General features: G+C 40.3%; 1 protein-coding gene and 1 non-coding gene across 2 annotated transcripts; both read left to right on the top strand.

Moving 5' to 3' along the window:
• Window positions 1–4,297: 4,297 nt before the first annotated feature.
• TRNAW-CCA lies at window positions 4,298–4,371 on the top strand. The gene has a single exon. It is a non-coding gene; the product is annotated as a tRNA-Trp (tRNA).
• Window positions 4,372–14,501: 10,130 nt separating this feature from the next.
• LOC109220877 lies at window positions 14,502–15,128 on the top strand. The gene is made up of 2 exons (XM_019385345.1): window positions 14,502–14,689; window positions 14,939–15,128. The coding sequence occupies exons 1-2, from the start codon at window positions 14,502–14,504 to the stop codon at window positions 15,126–15,128; spliced, it is 378 nt and encodes a 125-aa protein (XP_019240890.1).
• The last annotated feature ends 7,541 nt before the right edge of the window (window positions 15,129–22,669 follow it).

Genomic DNA, 22,669 nt, shown 5'->3' with positions numbered 1-22,669 from the left:
ATGCTTACAAAGTGCGCTTGATGCAGATTGAGCGACAAGATGACGAAAGTCAAGAACCAGCTCGAAACGGAGTGAAACCTGCTCAAGTATCAAAAATCATTAAAGTAGGGATAGGAGGACCTAGCGCGGACCGCACTGATTTGTTGTGCGGCCGCGCTAGGAGATTCAGAGAGCACCCATTTCAGGAGTCTCCAAGCGCGGTCAGCGCTCATTTCTACGCGGTCAGCGCTGGTGTCTACGCGGTCGCGCTTCAATGTTGTGCGGTCCGCGCTCCTTAGCCTGTGCGGCCGCGCTACTTCTTTGTGCGGTCCGCGTCCCCAGTTCCAGAAGTGAATGATAGAAGGCCAAGACCCCTACGCGGCCGCACTGCATTTATGCGCGGTCCGCGCCAGCCCCGCAGGGGTATTTTTGTCCGATTTTTCTGGCATAGTATAAATAGAATATTTTATTATTTCTAGGTTAAGTTTTAGACATCAGATAGCAGCAGCACTCATGAGATTCAAGTTTTAGCCTATTTTGGCATTTTAACCTTGTTTTAACGTGAATTCGTGTAGATTAGCTTCCTAGTTAATTACTATGTTGATTTTGTCTACTTCTTCTTTAATTTCTGTTGCTATTATGGCTAGCTAAATCCATTAGCTAGGGTTGTGGCTCAACCCTAGTGTGGGTAATTAATGGGTGTGATTGTTTACTGCTTGAATGATGTTGGGTGTTTGATATTTGGGTTGATTTTATGTTTGAACTAGGATTTGGTGGTTGCAAACACTAAGTCTAGCTTAGTGAGTCTTGACTTTTCTTGAGAAAGAGTGTCTATGACTCCAAAGTTAACCCAACAAGGAATTGGGATGGACCCATGAGAATGGTAGTCCCAATTAACGGGTAAGACCTCGAGAGAGTGATTACCCAACTTGAACCCTAAGTTGCTTGGTTTGTTAGCCTACCCAATTGGTCTCGAGAGAGTCAATTGGGCAAAATCACTCTTTCTACCGAGAGGTGTGAGAGTGAGTGCTATCGTGCAACGGTTATATCATAAGCCCCATAATCATCATTCTCGTATTAGGAATCTCGACCCGTTAGTTGACCACCTAGGTAAATGCCACGACCTTAGTGCCTTTCTCTATCTTGCATACAATCTAGATTAAATCTCCATAGTTATAATTAGTAGTTGTTAAATTGTAGTTGATAATCACAAAAGCCCAAAAATGATAGAAGATCAATTAGAAGCAAACACGCAATTCTAGGCTAAACAAATATCCAACTCTCTTTCTAGCTCCCTGTGGAAATTGACCCCGATACCACTATTGGGTAAAAGTATTAGCGCCCACTCTTCCTAAGGTTGAGTCCGCTGCGACCTAATCAGCCACGCACCCACAAACCAAAACTCAAGGTCCTTTCCAAAAATGCACACTCCTCACAAATGATAGCCAACAATGCCAAACTCTATAAATTCCAAATACTGATCCAGGAGAAAACCGCAATGTACCACATATTCCTAACGCTCATAGTAGACACCCAACTCAAGCCGTTGCCAAACCACCAAGAACTCTCCGAGATCCGCCCGCTCGCAACTAAGCCATCAGGACTGCACCTCCGTAACTCAACTGAGTCACACAAACTGTCCAATCCAAGAGTTGTGCCACAAATGCCAGTAGAGAATTCCTATTCAAAGGACCAATTACTTCATCGCTATGCTGACCTAACACCAAGGAGCTGACCTATTTCTTCGGATAGTCGATATGCAAAAATCCCAATCAAAGTCCCAAATACAGGTGATCCTAATACGAACCACATAGCCCAGAAGCTTATAAACCACTGCATTTCCTCTGAAGCACCCCGTCCTGCCGCAACCACGGCACCTACGCTGAATAGACCTTCTGCGAATCTAAAGTTGTTCCTCCGACTCCCCTTGATGCTGATATGTAGATCCATTAATGACACGAAAACACTGTAAGCCCCAACATCATCCCGTGCAAGATCTCAGACCTTGGTCATACACAAAATCCGAGAACCCACTAATACCACATATACACATACCTCAGGCCAAATCTGATATAAATCTAACTCTGCAATCTGAATACCGCTATTGAATTCCTCCACTTGGCACAAAGCCATAGAAAACAACGTCTGATGATCCGCAAAACTAACCTTCAAAGCTCGTACAACACAAATCACAAGGTACTCCAATACCACCAACTATTCCCAATCAACACCCACTTCGTGGCCTTGCCACAATCGCGACGACTAGTCAACCAATTAAACCTTCCCAAGCTCGCACTCATCAATCAGATGCCGGAAACCGTTGCGTCTCCATACGAACAATTGAATAGTCTCTCATTGCCTCTGTATCTTCAGTCTGGACAACACGTCGAGGCAATGCCTGAGCATCCCTGACTCCTTCACAGCATGTCTGTAGCATCACGAACCACTGGCGCATAGCGGACACCGAGAGCGTAATATTACACACGAGTGGATGTAAAGGAACATAAGTTATATGCTTCAAGCTGAATCAATATCGCACGAGAAGGAATGAAGAATGTGAGATTATCCTAATAGTTCTGTAGCCTCTTGAAGATAAGTACAGACGTCTCCGTACTGGTCCGCAAGAATCTACTAAACCTGCTTATGACTCGTAGCACCTATGAACCTAGAGCTCTGATACCAACTTGTCACGACCCAATTTCCCTTCCGTTGGGTTTCGTGACGGCACCTAGTCTTAAGGACTAGGTAAGCCTAATATCTACAGAAGAACAACAATAATAAATAACATCTTAAAATTTTTCTGGAATGAATCCTTTATACAATGACCATATTCCCAAAACCCGGTAGTACAAGTCATAAGCTCTACAGAGTTAGCTACCACTTCTATATAAACTATTTGGAAAGGAGTGAAAACAGTTGAATACAAGTAAGAAGGTGACTCCGAAGCCTGCGAATGCAGCAGCAGGTTTACCTTGAGTCTCCTCAGAAATGGTCCGCACAGCTACTAACGATCGACACCTGGATCTGCACAACAAAAATGTGCAGAAGAGTACCATGAGCACACCACAGCGGTGCCCAGTAAATATCAAGACTAACCTCGATGGAGTAGTGACGAGGAACAGTCAAGACACCTACCGGTCTAATAAACTGTACAAATATAAGCATAGGAACAAAGGAACATGATGTATACAAATAAAGACTACACACTATGGCTAACAATACAAAAATCACAGTAAGGGAAGAAAAATAGCAAGTCACAGCGGAAATACCATAATAATGAAATAGAAGAGCAAGCGAAATCACAAACCCAAAACCTAAATCACAAACACAGTAAAGGTAAGCAATAACTCAGAACCTATGACAGTGTTCACATCAAGTCTTAGCCAACAGACTCCACGAAATACCGAACCTCGGACAACTTACAGCTCACGGGTCCCAATACCTGAACGCTAACACTTGGCATCCTTTGCCCCCATCACAACTCATGGTCACGCTGATAACTCACTTACTAACTAGAGCTACTCTCACATATATGACAAGTAGACGAGGGTGTACATCTATACTCAGCAATATCAGGAGAGCTTCACATCCAATGGGAGTGTTCAACTACGTGTATGCTTATGCAAGTGCTTTAACATAGTTCCTACCAGCTAATAAGCATAAGGAAAAGAACGGACGGCACGTAAGATGTTTTCTCACAACTTCCACGAGATAAAACTCATACAGGTAAGCATACCACAACACAATATCAAACAGCAAGAATGCCCCAGGCCATCACAATCAACCCCTGACATAGCTCACCTTGTCTCGCCACGTGTGCAAATCATAACATAATAAGTGCCCGCCTTGTTTCGCCACACGTGCATCATAATGTTCCCACCTTGTCTCGCCACATGCGCAACCCACATATTTTATATATATATATATATATATATATATATATATATCCTGCCTTGTCATGCCGCATGTGCAATAAGTCAATAGTAGCAATAGAACGACAGAAACATCATGCAACCCCATAACAATAACCGCACGCCAGAAACCTCATGCATCACAATATCAACAACCGTACGGCAGAAACATCGTGCACCACCACAACAAGTACCACAACAACAATGACAATATATACAAGAACATGAAAAGTAAATCAACTCGAGAACTTTCGATCACAAGGAGACGGTAAAACTAGCTCACAAGTAATAACCACAATAGAGAATACTAAGCGTAATAAGAACAGCTCAACAAGGGAGAAAATAATGTGAAGCAACGATCCCACAATATGTAGTTCAACAACAAGGAAGCTAACACGAATCANAAAGCGCTCTTAGTTCAGTTCGGTAGAACGTGGGTCTCCAAAACCCGATGTCGTAGGTTCAAATCCTACAGAGCGTGATTTTTTTCTTCTTAGATCGAATTAGAATAAAATAGATTCATTCAGTAACTTTCACAACAATCGGAATTTGACCTCCTGTGCCTGTGAATTAAAGAAAGGAGGAGGTCAATCAAAAAGAGATGTTAATTAATCAAAGGTCCAACTGATCACCACGCCTATATTGTAAATATGCAGTTACGAATAATCCAGCCAAAGTAATAGGAATTAGACCTAACACGATTCCAAATAGAAAAACTTCAATCATTTTTATTTGTTTGAAAGGAGAAAAAAAAGAGGTAATATCGATACCTAAATATTAATCCGAATTGACATGAATCTCAATGACAATGAACAAGAATTGACAATTGGTAACGTAAGTAAATATAGAATACGCGTAATCCCACAGAAGGATTTCTTTTATGAATTGTTCATTTTAATATTCAGTTTAATAAGTCGTATCTTGCTCAGACCAATAAATAGAGCTGAGGTTATAGTTAAAGCCGCTAATAGAAAACCGAAATAACTAGTTATAGTAAGCATGAAGGGGCTAAATTAAATGAAATATGTTCTTTTTATACATATGTTTAAAAAGCACTTACCTAAGTTTCAAATTTTTCAAAATAAAATAGGAGGATAGGAAAAAATCTCAATTTCAATTGAAAGAATAAGTTGAATGAAAAGTTTTTGATTTATCTATCATTATAGGCAGACAGCACTAACAAAGATAAAGTGACAGACATATAAAAGAAATTGATTTCTTTTTCTTTCTTTATCTCTATTTTTCTCTTTTTTTTGAATTTTCCTTTTGGAATGAACTTTCTAAATAAACCTATGGGGACATGAACTTTTTTTTTCGTATGACTCTAACTTGATTCCAAAAGAGGGGAGGTCAAAGAAATCAGTACAGGCTCAAAAGGGTATCGAATGGTATAAGTGCTTGGGTAGCTGAAAGAGGGCCTTCCAATCCCTGAAAATGCCAAGTACATCACGTTCAACTTGAGAATGAAAGAGAAGATCATGCACAAAATTTCTTTTGCAGCTTCGGCATTGATATCACTGATATGCCTTCCACTTTTCTTTAGCGCCTTGTCAAGTACAGAACTCTCGTTGGGTAATTTATTCTTCACAGTGGATACCCTCTGTTAGTTCAGAGCAAACTCCCTTGGCTTTATCTTGTTACTTGAGGTGCACTTGAACTCAAAACTAGTCGCTTCAAATTGTCTGGGATGCACTCTCCTTTAACGAATTCTTGTCATCCTATTAACTTCCCAAATTATCTGCCCCAGTTCACACAGTTCGGGCTTTAAATGATCTCAAAATGTCCAAATCTGTACTTATTTCCCTCAAATGTCCCTATCATCTTCAAAATTATTTCATTGCTTCATGATTAAACTAACTTTTAAGAGCAGGCCTAGAATTATGCGTGCATGTCATGTCACTAGAGCCAGCATGAAAAGAACTATAAAAGGAGAAGAGAACTAAACAAAAAATGACTAGAAATAACAGAAAATAGGAAATTGCATTAGACAGACGGTGAAATGGTTTTGAACAACAAAACAAGCAAAATAAACTGGGGTTACAACCCTGGAACAAACCTAGACAACACTAAATGAGTTACTACGACTAAACGAACTAGGCAAAATAAAAGGATAGAAGGGTTTGAGTCACAAGACAATATCCGGATTACAACCCTGAAATAACCCGGACAACGGAAATGACAACAAAATAAACCACCAGGACTCCCCTGGCTAGCCAAGAAAGGAGCGTCTTTCCAATTACCAAGATTGACATCTTAGCCACAGAGTTCCACATCAATATCACCAATACCCTTACCAATTTCAATCATATTGACCTCAGCAAATAGCTTTTGGGTCCCTTTTGCCAACTCGTTCTTAAGATCAACTTTTGGAACTGAGACTGATAGCGCTGAAAACTTGCGACAAGTGGCCCTCAAGAAGCTCAGAAGAGTTCTCATATTCATTTTCAACACAAATCATGCCCACCATATGCGTCTCATTATGAACTGGTAATGAACTTTGGCTAGTATCCGCTGCATCTGGATTTTGCACGGTAATGTCACCTGAATCAATAAGCTTTTGGACTGCTCTTTTCAGATGCCAACACTTTTATATACTGTGCCTCGAGGCGTTAGAGCAATATGTGCACCTCTGAGAATAACCAAAATTCTCTAGAAGGGGGTTCGACATTTTTATCTGAATTGGCTTCAACATGCCCAATTGCCTCAATCTTTGGAACAAACTGGCATATGATTCTCCAATAGGAGTGAAAGACTTTTCTCTTTGTTGCTGCCTTTTCATTTTGTACTCCGGCCTTGACTGGAACCTCTTGCGGGCAGGTGGTTGATATGCTTGTAGAGGTGGGTAAGACATTTGTGGAGACGGTGCAAACCATTGCGGGTAAGGAGGGGGTTGAGCATACGACTGTGCGTGGTGGACATGGTATTGGGGTGGCCTGATTGGATATTGAGGGTCTTGCGGTGGGAAGTAGTGTTGGGGTGGATTTTATGGAGCTTGGGGATATTCATGGGGTCGGTATTGAGGCTGAAAGTGTTTAGCAGGAATGCCCACTGGATCCTGTCGTTGGCGGGGCTCAGCAGCATCTTTTCTTTCAATCGGAGGACTGACTCGAGCAACTTGTTCGTTCCATCTGAACTAAAACTCCCTAAAACTTTCTTTGGGTTTCTTTTCCATCTGAGATAGGGAGGAGCGGTCTGGGACAATGTCTCATTCTGCTGCTAGTGCCGAACAAAATCTTAAGCCATGTCACCCCATGTATGCCACTTACTGACATCTTGACGAGTATGCCATTCCAAGGCTGCCCCAGTCACACTCTCACTGAAATGCGCCATCAGCAGCTCATCTTTCCCGCCAACACCTCTCATTTCGCTGCAATAACCCCTCAAATGGGCTACTGGATTTCCATGCCCGTCATACAAGTTAAACTTTGGTATTTTAAATCCTACGAGCAAGTGAACGTCAGGGAACATAAACATATCCTTGAAGGCAATACTCTTCTGACCTGCCAACCCTTGCATGTTTCTTAAAGACTGCTTTAAGATTTTCACCTTCCTGGATATTTTATCTTGCTCCACTGTCTTAGCAGGCTTATTCATTTTCACCGGGAGGCTCAAAATGAGGAGCGTGAGAGTATGGATTCGAGACCTTGAAAGTTGGTTCTGTAGCACAGTGTTGGGCATCGGGGATTTTGAACACAGTCTCGCTGGAGGATCGAGGAAAGGTAGCTGGTGGATGAGCTACAAAAACATGAGTGGTCAAAGGAGTGGGATATGAGATGGTTTTGGCGGGTGGAGTGTGAAAAGGTTGTGGGGAGATATCAGCAGCAGTAGGAATCTGGATTTGTGAGAGTGGCGGAATGGTGACAAGGATTTCAGGGTAGTTAGTTGGAAGTAATGGTGGAGGACGCCCACTAATCCAGGCTTGGTATATTCCGGCCATCTGTCCTTTCAACCTTAAGACCTCTTCGTTCAACTCAGATTCTGATTCAGCAATCTCCTTAGACGGACTAATAACACCTGTGTCCAAGTCTTTGCTAGCCATGGCTACCTTGCTCTTTGACCTTATGTTGTATGGATGAGTTACTTAAGAACCACAAACCAACCACCCTTCTGCTCAATGAAGATAACAAAAGGAACAAAATGGGGTCATTCTGTTAGCATTAGGGCATTTAACAGCTAAAAATATCACATTGCGTGCAATGCACCTAGTAACAATTAAGGGTTCTAGAATGACTTCGAGGGTCACAAGCTCACTTGGCATCATCCCAATTTTGTTCATTTCAATCTTCTCTTTTCTTTCTTTTCTAGCACTTCTTGGCTTGCTCATTTTCCTTCCTCTTTTTTCTTCTAATTATCACTCTTTTCTTTTCTCTCATTTCTCACATCCCATAATTTCACTTCTTCTTTTTTCTTTTTTTTTTTCTTTTAATTTTTTTTTTTTAAAAAAATGATTCGATTGAACCCTATGTATGTTGCCTACGTATCATGTCCCTCATGAATCAGACCAAGTGTAGTTCTAAAAAAGTAATGGACAAAATAAACTAAGAAACAAAAAGCATTTTGGATTTTTCATTTACAACTCTTTTTTTTCGGTTTTCAAATATAAAACAGGAAATACGATAATGAGAGACTTGATAAACTCAACTATACTACTACAAACTCTGACACCAACAAAAAGAATCAGTACTATTGAACATGACTATAAAGTACAAGACAACAACAAAAAAAACCGACTAAAAAAATAAAAATAAAAAATCCTTAAGCAACTCCTGAATGCAGCGGTCCTGACTGGATGGTCCCGGGGTGTCTGTCATGCTCAAACTCCGGTAAGTAGATCCACACCTGTATGAGAAAACTAAAACCAAATAGAGTTAAAGATTTAGAATACTATGTGAGACAATAACACTCCCTATTGGACACATGCAAGACATGATTGTGGCTATTTTTAAAAAAATTAACCTATGTGGCTCATTAGCGCAAACTCATCAAAGGTGACCTCATAGACATGGAAATACCTCACTAAAGCTTATGTGGATTCAAACTCCCAATAATCATGGCCCGAAATTAATTTGCAAAAATGACCCATTTTGCAAGAATGGCCGATGTGGCCAGAAGTGGCTGAAGATGCAAACTCAGGAAAGGAGGGACCTTAAAGTAATATGAAACCTAGTTGTGGACTCAAGATTCTAAGAAATGGGTCAATTGAACCACTTTTGTGAAAGTAGCCCTATTTTGCAAAACGGCCTATGTGGCCAAAAGCGGTAGACATGCAAATTTGACAAGGATAGACCTTAAAGTAAAGAGACACCTAATTGTGGATTGGAGACTCTCCAGACACACTTAAATAGACCACTTTGCGAAAATAGCCCTATTTTGCAAAACGGCCGATGTGGCCAAAAGTGGCTAGAGATGCAAGATTTGGCTACGACCCTCGAAGCCAAAAACCTAAGACTCACTAGGAAGACCGGACCCTATGTGGGTTGCCTACGTATTACGCCCCGAAAGACGAGAATCAGGTATGCGTAGTTCGGGAGGATTGGATACGGGTGAGAATAATAAATAAATAAAACAACTGATTTGCGAAAACATTTTTTTTTCTTTTTTTTTTTAAATAATGATGGGAAAACGCAAAATCCTTTTTCGGGATTTTTCATTTTTTTTTTGTCTTTTGCTTAAAAAATGTGAAAGAAAAACATAACTGGGCCCTACTTGCTTTATTTTCACACTTCACCCTCTTTTCTTTCTCATTTACCCTCAATCATCATTGGTCTGCCAAATGACCCCTTTTACCCTTGAAAAATGCAACATGTAGCACATAAGATGCATCAGAACGGTCTTTTATTATTTGGGTACACCTGTCCTAGACGGACCCAACCCCTGTGTTGAGTCCCCTAAGTCAAATGCACATGATGCAAACAAACGTTCCTACTAGGGATCTGGCATGAGGCTGTGTTATTCTAGGTTTAAAACCTGGGTGTATCGTTTTAGACCTGGCTTACCCGAGCGGACAACTCGAGCCGAGGGGGGGCTACGTACCGGGAACCAAAAGGCCATCCGGCTTTGTAACTGATCCGATCCTCGTTCTAAATTAGGGTATGACACTAACAGAAAAGAAGTCACGCCAGCATGCACTTCCTAGAAGATTAGAAGAGAGGGGTTCGCAGCAGTTTATATACAGTTCAAATAATATCAAAGCGATAAAAAGCGGCATTTAGCACATTAGACCCAAGCATGTAATAAAAATCAGATAATAAATAATAGCCAAATATAACAATTATTCTAAGCTCGAATTCTTGAACCCTGAACCAGAGATTCTGGGTTCCATCCCCAGCAGAGTCGACAGAGCTGTCACGCCTCCTTTTTCTAACCCGGAAGGGTATAGGGGAGTTTTTCCAATTAAAGTGACAATAATCGAAACGGGGTTATTTATTCAAATTCAGAGTCGCCACTTGGGATAACATATGATGTCCCAAGTAACCGATTTAAAATTCCGAATCGAGGAAGTTTGACTCTATTTTACAGTCCGCGAAAACAGAAATCTGAGTAAGGAATTCTGTTAACCCGGGAGAAGGTGTTAGGCATTCCCGGGTTCCGTGGTTTTAGCACGGTCGCTCAACTATTATATTTGGCCTAATTATCTGATTAATTACATATTTTATACCTATTGTTTATTTTTAACCTTTGACCGCTTTTAATTATTTATGGAATTATTCTGAAACAAGTTACGATTGTCGTACACTTGTTTATTTGGTACAAATCGCGAATCGTGTCACGAGAGTCGCACCCACGATCTACAACATGTTTATTTTATTATTGTTCGAAGTTGTGGTCGGGTCACATGAAATGTGCACCCGAATTTGGGAATTACGTATCGTAACCATGTCACCGGAACTGTACCCATAGTCACGATGGTTCATTAGAAATCGCGCCGAAAAGTTTGCCCACCCACGTGATAACGGCCTATGCATGCTCATACTCGAAAAGTAACTAAAACAAGAATAAAAGAACGACGTTATTATCTTGAACCTAAATTTTCTTTTAATTTTTACCCAGCAACCCAATTTCTATACTGTGATGAAATCATGTTCAACTATAACCAATTCGAGTAAACACAAGCATATAACTAAGCGAACAAATTCAAAACTATGAAGAACAATTACACAAACAACGGAATCATATCACCAAGCAAACAATTAACATCAAGCTTGATTAAAACGAATAGAGGATGAAAGAATTGGACCTCAATATAGCCGGAAAATTGAGTGTTTCACTGTTTTGAACTCAAAAATGTAACAAACCGCGGACGAAACTCGAATTAACACTGGCAAGCTGAAAAACGGACAGAGTCTCGAATCGTCACCCGAAAATCAACCAAGCACGGATTCAAACCCACATTTTAATCAAAATTCACCCTGGAATCGAGGCCAAAGATGAAGCTTTCTAAGGAAAAGGCATTTAAGTGTTCTCTCAGCTTTAACAAACCCAGAAAACATGGAATAAGGCCGGTCCGAAAATGCACGAACATAGAGATCACGATTCATTGACCGCAAAACGCACAATAAAGACCTCCGTAGACGTATCCGAAAGCAAATGAGCATTGAGCACAATAAGTTCGGCGACGGCGGTCGTCGGAAGACGACGAGTCAACAAGTCAACGATGAGAATTCCTGAAGTGATGAAAAGGATCCCACTGGAAGAATACAGCGACAGTCGCTGGTTCGCTTGAAAAGGAGGGGTGTTCCGGCGATGGTTGCTTCTCTGGCGAGGGAGTGTGGCGTTAGGTTGCTGGGTTGTGGGTGGGGATGGTTGCTGATGATTTATGGTGAAGAAGAAGAAGGTGGTGTGTAGGAGATGAAGAAAAGGGGTCTATACAAGATGAATGGAAAACGGCTGCCTTTTTTGTGTCATTTTGTTTTGCGGCTGGTGCCTAAGGGTAGGTCTCTTTGTATGCTGAGAATGGCTGCTATGTCTCTAGGTTGAAGATGATGGAGAGGGGTCGTTGATGTAGCTCTAGGTTAGGGTGTGTTCTTTTTGATTCATAGAAACGATGGAAACGACTGGTCTGGCCGGCGGGTGGTTCTGCTGTGTGCGTGTGGTCGCTTCTCCGGCGAGCTGTGATGGTTAGAAGAAGAAGGGGTCTGTTGGTTTGGTCTTCATGGAGAAAATGATAGAAAACCGTCGTCTCTTGTGTAGTCTGGGTTTTTTTTTTGTCCAGATCTTGAAAATGTGTGTTAGGGTGTATAAGAAGAAGGGAGAGTGTGTCTTAGGTTTTGGGCTTTAAAATTGGGCCATCTCTTTGGACCTCTTCAATTAAGACCAAACAAAATTAGCCTCAAATTTCATACTCTTTCTTTTAAAACAAGACTAAAAATACTAAACCATTTACTAATTAATCCTACTTAAGTAAAATAACTATTAAAATAATACCGTTAAAATAAACCTATTTTTGGTATTTTTCAAATATCATACTAAAAGATCAAAATGGACAAATCATTGTTAAATTAAAATAATATTTCCGAAAACAATGTGAAACTATTTTTGTATTTTTGAATTTTATGTAAGGTAGATAAATTAAAAGTAACTAGATAAAATATTAATTAGCTAAATAAAAGAAAATATTTTTGTAATTTTTATTTTTGTGATAAAATAAATTAAAAGAGTCAAAACTATTTAAAATAGCGATATTAAACCTAAACTAAATATTTAAACGCTAAAAATGTGTAAAATCTCGGGGAGGGTCAAAAATCACATGTCTACAATTATCAGATCCTGAGAAAGTCTTCAAGGCGTTGAATCGTGCAAACAGGAAAAGCAAACAACAACAGAACTCAACCGAAAACATTGAATAAGACATGGAAGACCATAACCTAAACAAAAGAAACAACGTGAATGACCGAGTCGATTGGGGTGTGGCACCTCTTGTGCCAGAAGCAGCACTATATGATTGGACACAACCCAGTGCTGACAACTTGGCAACTGCCATTGTAGTCCCTCAGATATAAGCAGATTCATTCCAGATTACAAATAACATGCTACATCTGCTGCAGAATAAGGGACTATTCTTTGGGTCATATGTTGAAGATCCTCAGCAGCATCTAAAGAATTTCCTATCAATCTGTGCCACGCAGAGGCAACACAACATGACACCGGAAGCAATACGTTTGATGTTGTTTCCATTTTCAGTGACAGGAGCAGCTCAAACTTGGCTTAATTCACTCCCCATCAACTCCATCACTACTTGGGAGGAATTAGTCAAGCAATATTTGAGCAAATTTCATCCACCCAATAAGACTACTCAGCAAATTGATGAGATATTGAGCTTCAAACAGAGACCGACTGAGACGCTACATGAAACGTGAGAGAGATTCAAGGGTCTGCTGGTTACGTGTCCACATCATGGTATCCCAAAGCAGATGTTGGGGCAGAGATTTTACATGGGTTTAGCAGATACTTTGAAAGCAAATGTTGATGCTTCAGCAGGTGGAGCATTTTTTAGCAAGACATTCAGAGAGAGCAAGATCTTGCTTGACAAGATGGCACAAAACTCAGGATGGACAACAAGAAACGCTCCAATCACTCCTGTGGTGCACTCAGTGGCTCTAGACCCGGCTAACTCCATGGCTGAAAATATAGCGACTCTACTGACTTAAATGAGCATCCTCACCAAAAAGGTGGAGAATCAGGCCAGAAGCAGAAGGTACACATAGTTGATGCAATTAATGGGGGTCTATGTACATCGTGCGTTAATCAACCATATGTCTGCTCGTGGAGTGCTGAAGGTGATAATTAACAATATCAGTAGAACATGAATTATGTGGCCAACTATGGAGGACCGAGACCAGGTGGTCAGAATTGGGGTCATCAGAATCAACAATGCAGACCGGCTCAACAGCAGTACAATAACAACAATAATCATGGGGCTATACGACCACAGGGGAAAATGGTGCCTTACCAAAGGCAACAAGGGTACAACCAGCAAAATCAGCAGCAGGCTTATCAACAACCTCCACAACAGATTATGAGACATGAAGATTGGTTTGCTAAACTCGAAGGTATGATGCAACAAGTGATTAGGCCCACTGGAAAACTAGCTGACAGAGTAGACTCACATGAGTCAGCGATTAAGAATATTGAGATCCAGTTAGGACAGATTTCCATGGACCTAGATAATCGTCATTATGGGACGTTACCTGCAGACACTCAAATCAATCCAAAAGAGCAGGGCCCGAAGCAGCTGATGGCAGTGAGCCTCCCAAATGGTAGGGACTTAGATATGGAGCAAGAAATTGCTCGCGAAAGCATGCCGACTGAGACACTGGTGCAAGTACCCATTGAGATAGATGATTCAGCAGGTTTAACTGAGGTGACGGTACAGAATGCGCAAGAGAACACCAACAAAGAAGAAGAGGTTGTGAAAGAGACTGAAGATGCACCGAACCGATAGTAGAAACAATGCCTGAATAAGAGAAAAACCAAATTACAGGGAAGAAGCAACCTCCAGCACCATTCCCATAGAGATTGGCCAAGTATCAAAAAGATGAGCAGTACAAGAAATTTTTGGAGATGTTGAAGCAAATTTAGGTAAACATTCCATTGATTGATGCTTTAAAGTAAATGCCTGTGTATGCAAAGATGATGAAGGACTTGATGTCCCGCAAGTTCGACTTCCAAGACTTTGCCACGGTTACACTGACTCAGACCTGCAGTGCTGTTGTGATGAGACCCATAGCTGAGAAGTTGTCTGACCCAGGGAGTTTCACAATCCCTTGCACAATAGGAAACCTTGCATTTTCCAAGGCACTGTGTGATTTGGGAGCAAGCATAAACCTTATGCCCCTAGCTATCTACAAAAGGCTAGGCATTGGAAGAGCTAGACCCGCGTCTATGCTACTACAGCTGGCTGATCGAACAGTGAAGAGGCCCTTTCGGATTCTAGATGATGTATTGGTGCAGGTTGGGAAGTTTGTGTTCCCAGCAGATTTTGTCATCCTTGACTGTCGGGTTGACGAGGAAATTCCCATAATTTTGGGAAGACAATTCTTGGCCACTAGGAGAGCTTTAATTGATTGTGAAATTGGAGAGCTCAAGATGAGATTAAATGATGAAGAGATAACATTCAACGTGCAGAAACCTATGCGCAGACCTAGTGAAATTGCCAATTATTCTCTAATAGATGCGGTAGATGTAGTATTGGAGGAGGGCAATGAAGCATTGAACGTTAAAGACCCCCTAGAAGCTTGACTCATGAACTTAGACGAAGCTAATGGTGAAGACTTGGCAGAGTGGGTACTAGCTCTTGAAGGCCAACGTTTTTGGAAAAGGGAGCTTGAATTTGAGCCTTTGCACTTGGAGGAAAGAAAAACTCCTCCAGCCAAGCCGTCAATAGAAGTGCCACCAAAGTTGGAATTGAAGCCACTGCCCTCTCATCTCAGTTATGCATTCTTAGGACCTAATGTCCCCTTTTTCCCTCCTCGCGGAGAACGTCTGGGTTTCGACATTTCATGGGGGATCGACTCGTCTCAGTTTTAACAGATTATTTCTTCATCTACTAACTCTATAAATTGCAGGATGTTTTCACATTAAAGAGTTGCACAAAAACGCAGAAGTTAAACGTGAATTGAGAGCAAAATAGCAAGGCTTTTTGCAAGCAGTTCGTGTGTGATTCAAGTGTGTAAACATGAAGCTACAAGAACCAGATTGAAGAACCAGGTCCATCACTCAGGTGCAAAAAAACGGGCAGATTTGAGCATGTGGGTTTCACGTGAAGGAGATAAGCTTAACTTGGTGTATTTAATATCTCCTGATCGAAAAGGTTGCATAATTGATAAGGAGAAGGAGTCCTTAATCAAAGAGAACACAATTCAAGATAGGGAAGGAGTTAGAAGTTGAAATCAACTAGAACTCTTCCACCAAGGAAGAGTTGCATCAGAACTCTAGTTATTTCTTCATCTACTAACTCTATAAATTGCAGGATGTTCTCACATTAAAGAGTTGCACAAAAACGCAGAAGTTAAACGTTAATTGAGAGCAAAATAGCAAGGCTTTTTGCAAGCAGTTCGTGTGTGATTCAAGTGTACAAACCTGAAGCTACAAGAACCAGATTGAAGAACCAGCTCCATAAAGAGTTTTATGTGTCTTTCTTTTATTCTAGTTCAATTGTAGTAGGTGTTTCATATTGTACCTTTCAGCTTTATCTAGAAGCAATTGTATTAGGTACTTTGAGTATTCAAGTTAGAGTTAACTTGAAGTTGTCGCAGCAGTTAGAGGCTGGTTGCCACAACGGGATTAGAGTTAATCCTTAGGTTTACAAAGAGTTTTGTAAATGCAGTTTTGGCTCAGTGATTTTAGTGGAAGTTTGGGAAAATCCTACTAAGTAGTAGGTCGTGGTTTTTTCACCTTTTGAGCCAGGTGTTTTCCACGTAAAATCTCTGTGCACTTTACTTTCAGTATTTATTATTCCGCAAACTGCTGTAGTTAGAACACTTAGAAGAACCAGGTTCTTCTAACGCGAAAATTAGGTACCACACAAATCACCCCCCCCCCTCTTGTGTGGTATTGACGTTTATAACATCAATTGGTATCAGAGCAGGTTATCCTTGAAGAGGCTAACACCTTAGGAAAAGATCAACATGAGTGCACCACCTGGGAACTGGGAAGGGCAATCCACTGATAGGCCTCCACTCTTTAATGGACACTACTACTCTTGGTGGAAAAACAGGATGAGGGATCACATCATTGGAGAAGATTATGAACTCTGGGACATAGTCACTGATGGTACCTTAGCAACTACAAAGAAGAATGCTGAAGGAGTGGACGTGCCAAAGACAAGGGCTGACTGCACTGCTGAAGAACTGAAGAAGTGGGAGAAAAATGCTAAAGCCAAAAAATGGCTTGTACGTGGACTAGGTCCAGATGAGTACAGCAGGATCCAAAGTTGTACCACTGCTAAGACTAGTCCAGATGAGTACAGCAGGATCCAAAGTTGTACCACTGCTAAGGAAATCTGGGACACTTTGCAAGTGGCTCATGAAGGAACACCTCAAGTGAAGAGGTCCAGAGGAACACTGCTGTATTCTCAATATGAGAATTTTACTATGAAGGAAGGAGAAACTATCCAAGAGATGTATACTAGGTTCACTACACTGACAAATGAACTTAAGTCTTTTGGAAGGGTTATTCTTGAAGAAGACAAAGTTGAGAAGATTTTGACAAGGGTACTGCCAATCTCTTGGGAAAGCAAAATCACAGCTATTCAGGAATCAAAGAACATTTCCACTCTTAAGTTGGATGAGCTAATTGGAAATCTCACTGCTTATGAACTTAGAAGGCAAACCAAGAAGATGGATGCACCCAAGAAGGAAAGGAGCATGGCATTCAGAATCACTGAAGGTGCTGATCTAGATGAGGATGAAATGACCATGATCACAAAGGATTTTAAGAAGTACCTAATAAGACAAAATGGTCCTTCAAGAAATGAAAGCTACAACAAACCAAGGGTTCCTAAAAAACAAACCAATGAGGGGTGCTACAAGTGTGGGAAGACTGATCAACACATCTAAAATTGCCCTCAATGGGAAATTGAATGGAAGAAGGAAAGAGCTGAACGAAGGAACAGGAAGAAGGAACAGGTTCATCTTAAGAAGAACAAAGGATCAACAAAGGCAATGGTTGCTGCTTGGGGTGAAAGCTCAGATGATGACTCAGAAGACGAAGATGGAGATGAACAAGCACTTATGGCAATTCGGAAATCCGATGAGGAATCTGAGGTAAGTATAATTCATCTCAAAGACAAGATTAAGTTTTTGTCTAAAGAATGTCTATCTTAATTACTTCTAGATTTCATTGATGAATTTGAAGTTATAAATAATGAAAAGGAACAGCTGTCTAAGGAGTGTGTGATTCTGAAAGCTAAGTGCAAAAACCTGGAACTTAGGGCTAGTGTAAGTGATAGTAAAAATGCTGAGTAGAAGAACCAGGTTCATGAACTTGACACCACAGTCCTAGAGCTCAAATCTGAAAATCTAAAATTGAAATTAGGAGCTGGTAAAAAGGAATCTGATCACACACAACTCACTTTAGAAGAAAATGTAGGAAAAATGAAAGATGAGTTGTACAAAAGAGATGAGCAGATAAGAGTCCTTAAGGAGGATCTAAACAAGGTTAAGCACGAGCTAGATAGAACCTGTAAATGGAACTTTTGTGGGTCCAAGTGAAAGGGAGCAGCCAAATATGGTACATGGATAGTGGCTGCTCAAAGCATATGACAGGAAGCAAGAACCAGTTCCTTTCACTTGAGGACCTCAAAGGAGGTAATGTCTCCTTTGGAAATGGGAAGAAAGGTGAGATCATTGGGGTTGGAAAGGTAGGTAAGACTGATTCTCACTCTATTGAGAATGTCTACTTGATAGATGGCCTAAAGTACAGTCTAATCAGTGTATCACAATTATGTGATAAAGGTAACTTGGTAGCATTCACCACTACCAAATATTTTGTGATTAATCTTACCATTGACAAGATTGTTTTGTAGGGAAAGACCTGGTGATAGGGCTGCCTAACATCAAGTTCAAGGAAGACAAAGTTTGTGAGGCTTGTGCAAGGGGGAAGCAGGTAAGATCCTCTTTTAAATGCAAGAAAATGGTAAGAACCACCAGATGATGGAACTGGTCCATATGGATCTCTGTGGTCCCATGAGAACATTAAGCAGAGGTGGTAAAAGATATGTGATGTTGCTTGTTGATGATTCTCTGGGTTTACTTGGACATTATTTTTAACATCTAAAGATGAAGCATTTGACATGTTCACTTCTTTTGTTAGAAAAACTCAGAAACAACTAGGTATTCAACTTGCGTCAATTAGGTCTGATCATGGAACTTAATTTGAAAATGCTAAGTTTGCTGAATTTTTGCATGCTACATCATAAATAGTTGCATGACTAGACCTCTTGTTAAGAAGATTCCCTATGAGTCACTTAAAGGGAGAAAGCTAAATATATCCCATCTTAGGGCATTTATATGCAAGTGCTTTGTGCACAATAATGGCAAAGACTCCCTAGGTAAGTATGATCCCAGAAGTGATGAGGGAGTATTCTTGGGATATTCTTCACATAGTAAAGCTTATAAGATATACAGTAAAAGAACTACGTGTGTAGAAAAAATGTATATGTTATTTAAAACTAAAATTCTTTCTGAGAAGCAGGAGAAATATAATGAAGAGATTGGGCTGATAAGAAATTCAAATGGTGAAACCATAGTCCAGCCTGCAGAAGCATCACAGGAAGGAACATGTGATGGAACAGGTCCTTCCACCCATGGCAACATGACAGGGGGAACTGACTAGAGAGGAACTGATCCTCAAACCTCGAGGGAACCTGTCCATAAACATATTACTCAGTAACAATACCAGGAAGGAACATCCAAAGAAATTGACACTCCTATTGCAACATCCACGAAATTAGATATAGATGAACCCGGTTCATCTGTTGATCAGAAGTTGTATAGGGGAATGATTGGTTCTCTTTTATATCTCACTACTAGCAAACCTGACATTGTGTGCAGTATAGGTCTTTGTGCTCGATTTCAGGTTTTCTAGTTGATAGGAAGAGCAACCCAGGTATGGCACACTTCCTTGGTTCATGTCTTGTGTCAAAGGCTACCAAAAAGCAAAATTCAATGGCCTTATCTACTGCTGAAGTTGAGTATGTTGCTGCTGCTTCATGTTTTGTTCAATTGTTGTGGATCAAACAACCATTACTGAACTTTGGAATTGATGTTGGTTGCATCCCTATTTTCTGTGATAACACTAGTGCTATTAGTATGACTAAGAATCCGGTTCATAATAAGAGAACTAAGCACATAGATGTTAGACACCATTTTTTTAGGGACAACTATGAGAAAGGCTTGATCACTGTGGAGTTTTGTGCTACTGACAAGCAAATTGCTGGCATCTTCACAAAAGCCTTAAGTAGAGATCACTTTGAGAGGAACAGGTTGGAATTAGGGATGATTAAGATCACCTAAAAGGACCAGTTCATGGTTAAACGAAAAAAAAAGATTGAAAAACAAAAATTGGTTAGAAGGTCTGTAAATTGGGTATAATTAGATTAAATCTTGTTCAGTCTCATACTTTTCATAGTATACTCTTGTGCCATGTGTTAAAATGACTCATTAATCTCTAATGATATTTTCTCTATTTTGGCAAATTTAGACTCACACAAGAGAATTATCAGTGAAAAACCTGGTTCATCAAGATAACACGGTATGTTTTCTACACTTTGCATAATCTGAAATAACTATATTTGGATTATGAGCAGAGTCATACCAATACCAAACTCCTTTTTGGACTTATCCGTTACAAGTGAACCAGTCTTATTCAAAAGAGTCCCAACCAAATGGAAGTACCTAGATTCTAAGGATACACTCCAACGTCTCTTCAAAACTAAATTTTAGTTTGATTAAACTTCTAAGAGTCTGAAAAGCTGTAGTTACCCCATCAATTATTCCCTGTATATTGATCAGCTTTAGTGTATTCCTTACCTCATCTCTCTCAAGACGTCAAAAACTCTCATTCTTCTTTTATCTTCCAAACACAATCTAATTCTCTTCTTTTTCATACCCTAGCCTAGATATGTCAAACACTTCTGAAAATCCTTCATCACCACCACAGGAAACCATTTCCACACCTTCTACCACTACTTCACCCACACCAATCTCGAAGAAAAGTAGAGTAAAGATGATGGCTCATAAGATTGTCGCTGAAGGAGAGCAGATCAAGAAAATAAACAAGCAATTGAAAGCAGGTAGGGAAGAAGAATCCTAGAAATCTGAAGATTCATTTAAGTCTGCTACTAAGGGGGAAGAAAGTAGGTATTCCGAAACTGAACAGGTATCTTCTGATTCTAAAGTTACTCCTGAGATAATTTTTGAAGTTGCTGCAAATTTAGAGAATAGATTTGTACTGGTAGGATCTATAGCAGGTGTTGAGACTACAAAATCTGAAGAAGTTGGTGGTAAAAATTAAAAAAAAAAGGAAAAAAAAGAGCAAGGGTGCTAGGAGTGCTGTGAGGGGAAAGGGTAAAAGAGTGGTTGATTCTTCACCCACTCCTGTTGGTTGAACAAAAGAAACTGGTGCAATGGTTGTTTGGGAAGAGGAATTTACTAAAATAGAAGAGAGTGTGAGCAAAACAGGGGGAAGTGGAAAGCTGCTGAGGGGTAGGTTCAACTTGAGAAATATAGATGAACATGTTCCATCTGAATAGGAAACCCTCTTGGACCTACTGATAGGGTTATCAATGGCACTAAAACTCATGCCATTCCCTATGGTTTCATTCTCACAACTGTGCTTGCGCATTTCAAGGTACAAACAAGGATCATTTTGGGGTTAACCTAGTTCATCTATAAAGACACCTATCAATAGCAAAGTCAGAATCTTGGTACAGGAGAGTGAGGCAAAGGATATTGAGATAGCAAGGCTGAAGACACGATTGGTTGAGGTAGAATCTGAGAGAGATGTTCTCAGAACTGAACTTGCAAGGGAAAAGGAGAAGAATGATGGAAACTCCTTACTCAAAGAGAACACTATCCAAGATAGGGACAGGTCCTCCGATGCACTCTTGGTTGCAAGAACATCACAGTAGCAACAAAAGAGGACTTGGCTATGGGACTCAAGCACCAAAGTGGGACCCTAAAAGCAAGTACCTCACACTTCCTGAGAACAAAATTTGCACACATTATGGTAAAACTGGTCACTATAAAAGTGAATGTATTGCAAAAGAAAAGGCTAGTCAAAAGAATAAAGAATTTGTTCAAGGGAAAAATAGGCTGCCAGGTTGGGCTAAAAAGAATTTAATTCACCCTTTTGCCTATAGAAAGGGACCCAAACTAGTTTGGGTTCCTAAGACTAACCCCTGATTTCCTTTCGCAGGTCCAAGTGAAGGGGAGCAGCCAAATATAATACATGGATAGTGGCTGTTCAAAGCATATGACAGGAAGCAAGAACCAGTTCCTTTCACTTGAGGACCTCAAAGGAGGTAATGTCTCCTTATGGGAAGAAAGGTGAGATCATTGGGGTTGAAAAGGTAGGTAAGACTGACTCTCACTCTATTGAGAATGTCTACTTGATAGATGGACCAAAGTACAGTCTAATCAGTGTATCACAATTATGTGATAAAGGTAACTTGGTAGCATTCACCACTACCAAATATTTTGTGATTAATCTTACCATTGACAAGATTGTTTTGCAGGGAAAAAGAGTAAACAATACATGCATTGTAGATTTGTCCACACTTTCAGAAAATGAACTCACTTGCTTAAATGTGTTGGACAATGATCCCCTCCTTTGGCACAAGATTGGACATGCAAGTCTGAGTCAACTCAAAAAATTAGTCTCCAAGGACCTGGTGATAGGGTTGCCTAACATCAAGTTCAAGGAAGACAAAGTTTGTGAGGCTTGTGCAAGGGGGAAGCAGGTAAGATCCTCTTTTAAATGCAAGAAAATGGTAAGCACCACCAGATGATGGAACTGGTCCATATGGATCTCTGTGGTCCAATGAGAACATTAAGCAGAGGTGGTAAAAGATATGTGATGGTGCTTGTTGATGATTACTCTGGGTTTACTTGGACATTATTTTTAACATCTAAAGATGAAGCATTTGACATGTTTACTTCTTTTGTTAGAAAAACTCAGAAACAACTAGGTAATCAACTTGCGTCAATTAGGTCTGATCATAGAACTGAATTTGAAAATGCTAAGTTTGCTGAATTTTTGCATGCGACATCATAAATAGT

The sequence above is a fragment of the Nicotiana attenuata genome, unplaced genomic scaffold, assembly GCF_001879085.1.
Source record: "Nicotiana attenuata strain UT unplaced genomic scaffold, NIATTr2, whole genome shotgun sequence".
Taxonomy (NCBI): Eukaryota; Viridiplantae; Streptophyta; class Magnoliopsida; order Solanales; family Solanaceae; genus Nicotiana; species Nicotiana attenuata.
This window is presented reverse-complemented; position numbering and strand designations above follow the sequence as displayed.

What these genes read in the sequence shown, in the direction of transcription:
- LOC109220877 (XM_019385345.1), top strand. Translation starts at nt 14,502, where the DNA reads ATGCCTGTGTATGCAAAGATGATGAAGGACTTGATGTCCCGCAAGTTC. An exon ending in CTTGCATTTTCCAAGGCACT is followed by an intron (nt 14,690 to 14,938) that starts GTGTGATTTGGG and finishes CTTGGCCACTAG; the next exon opens with GAGAGCTTTAATTGATTGTG.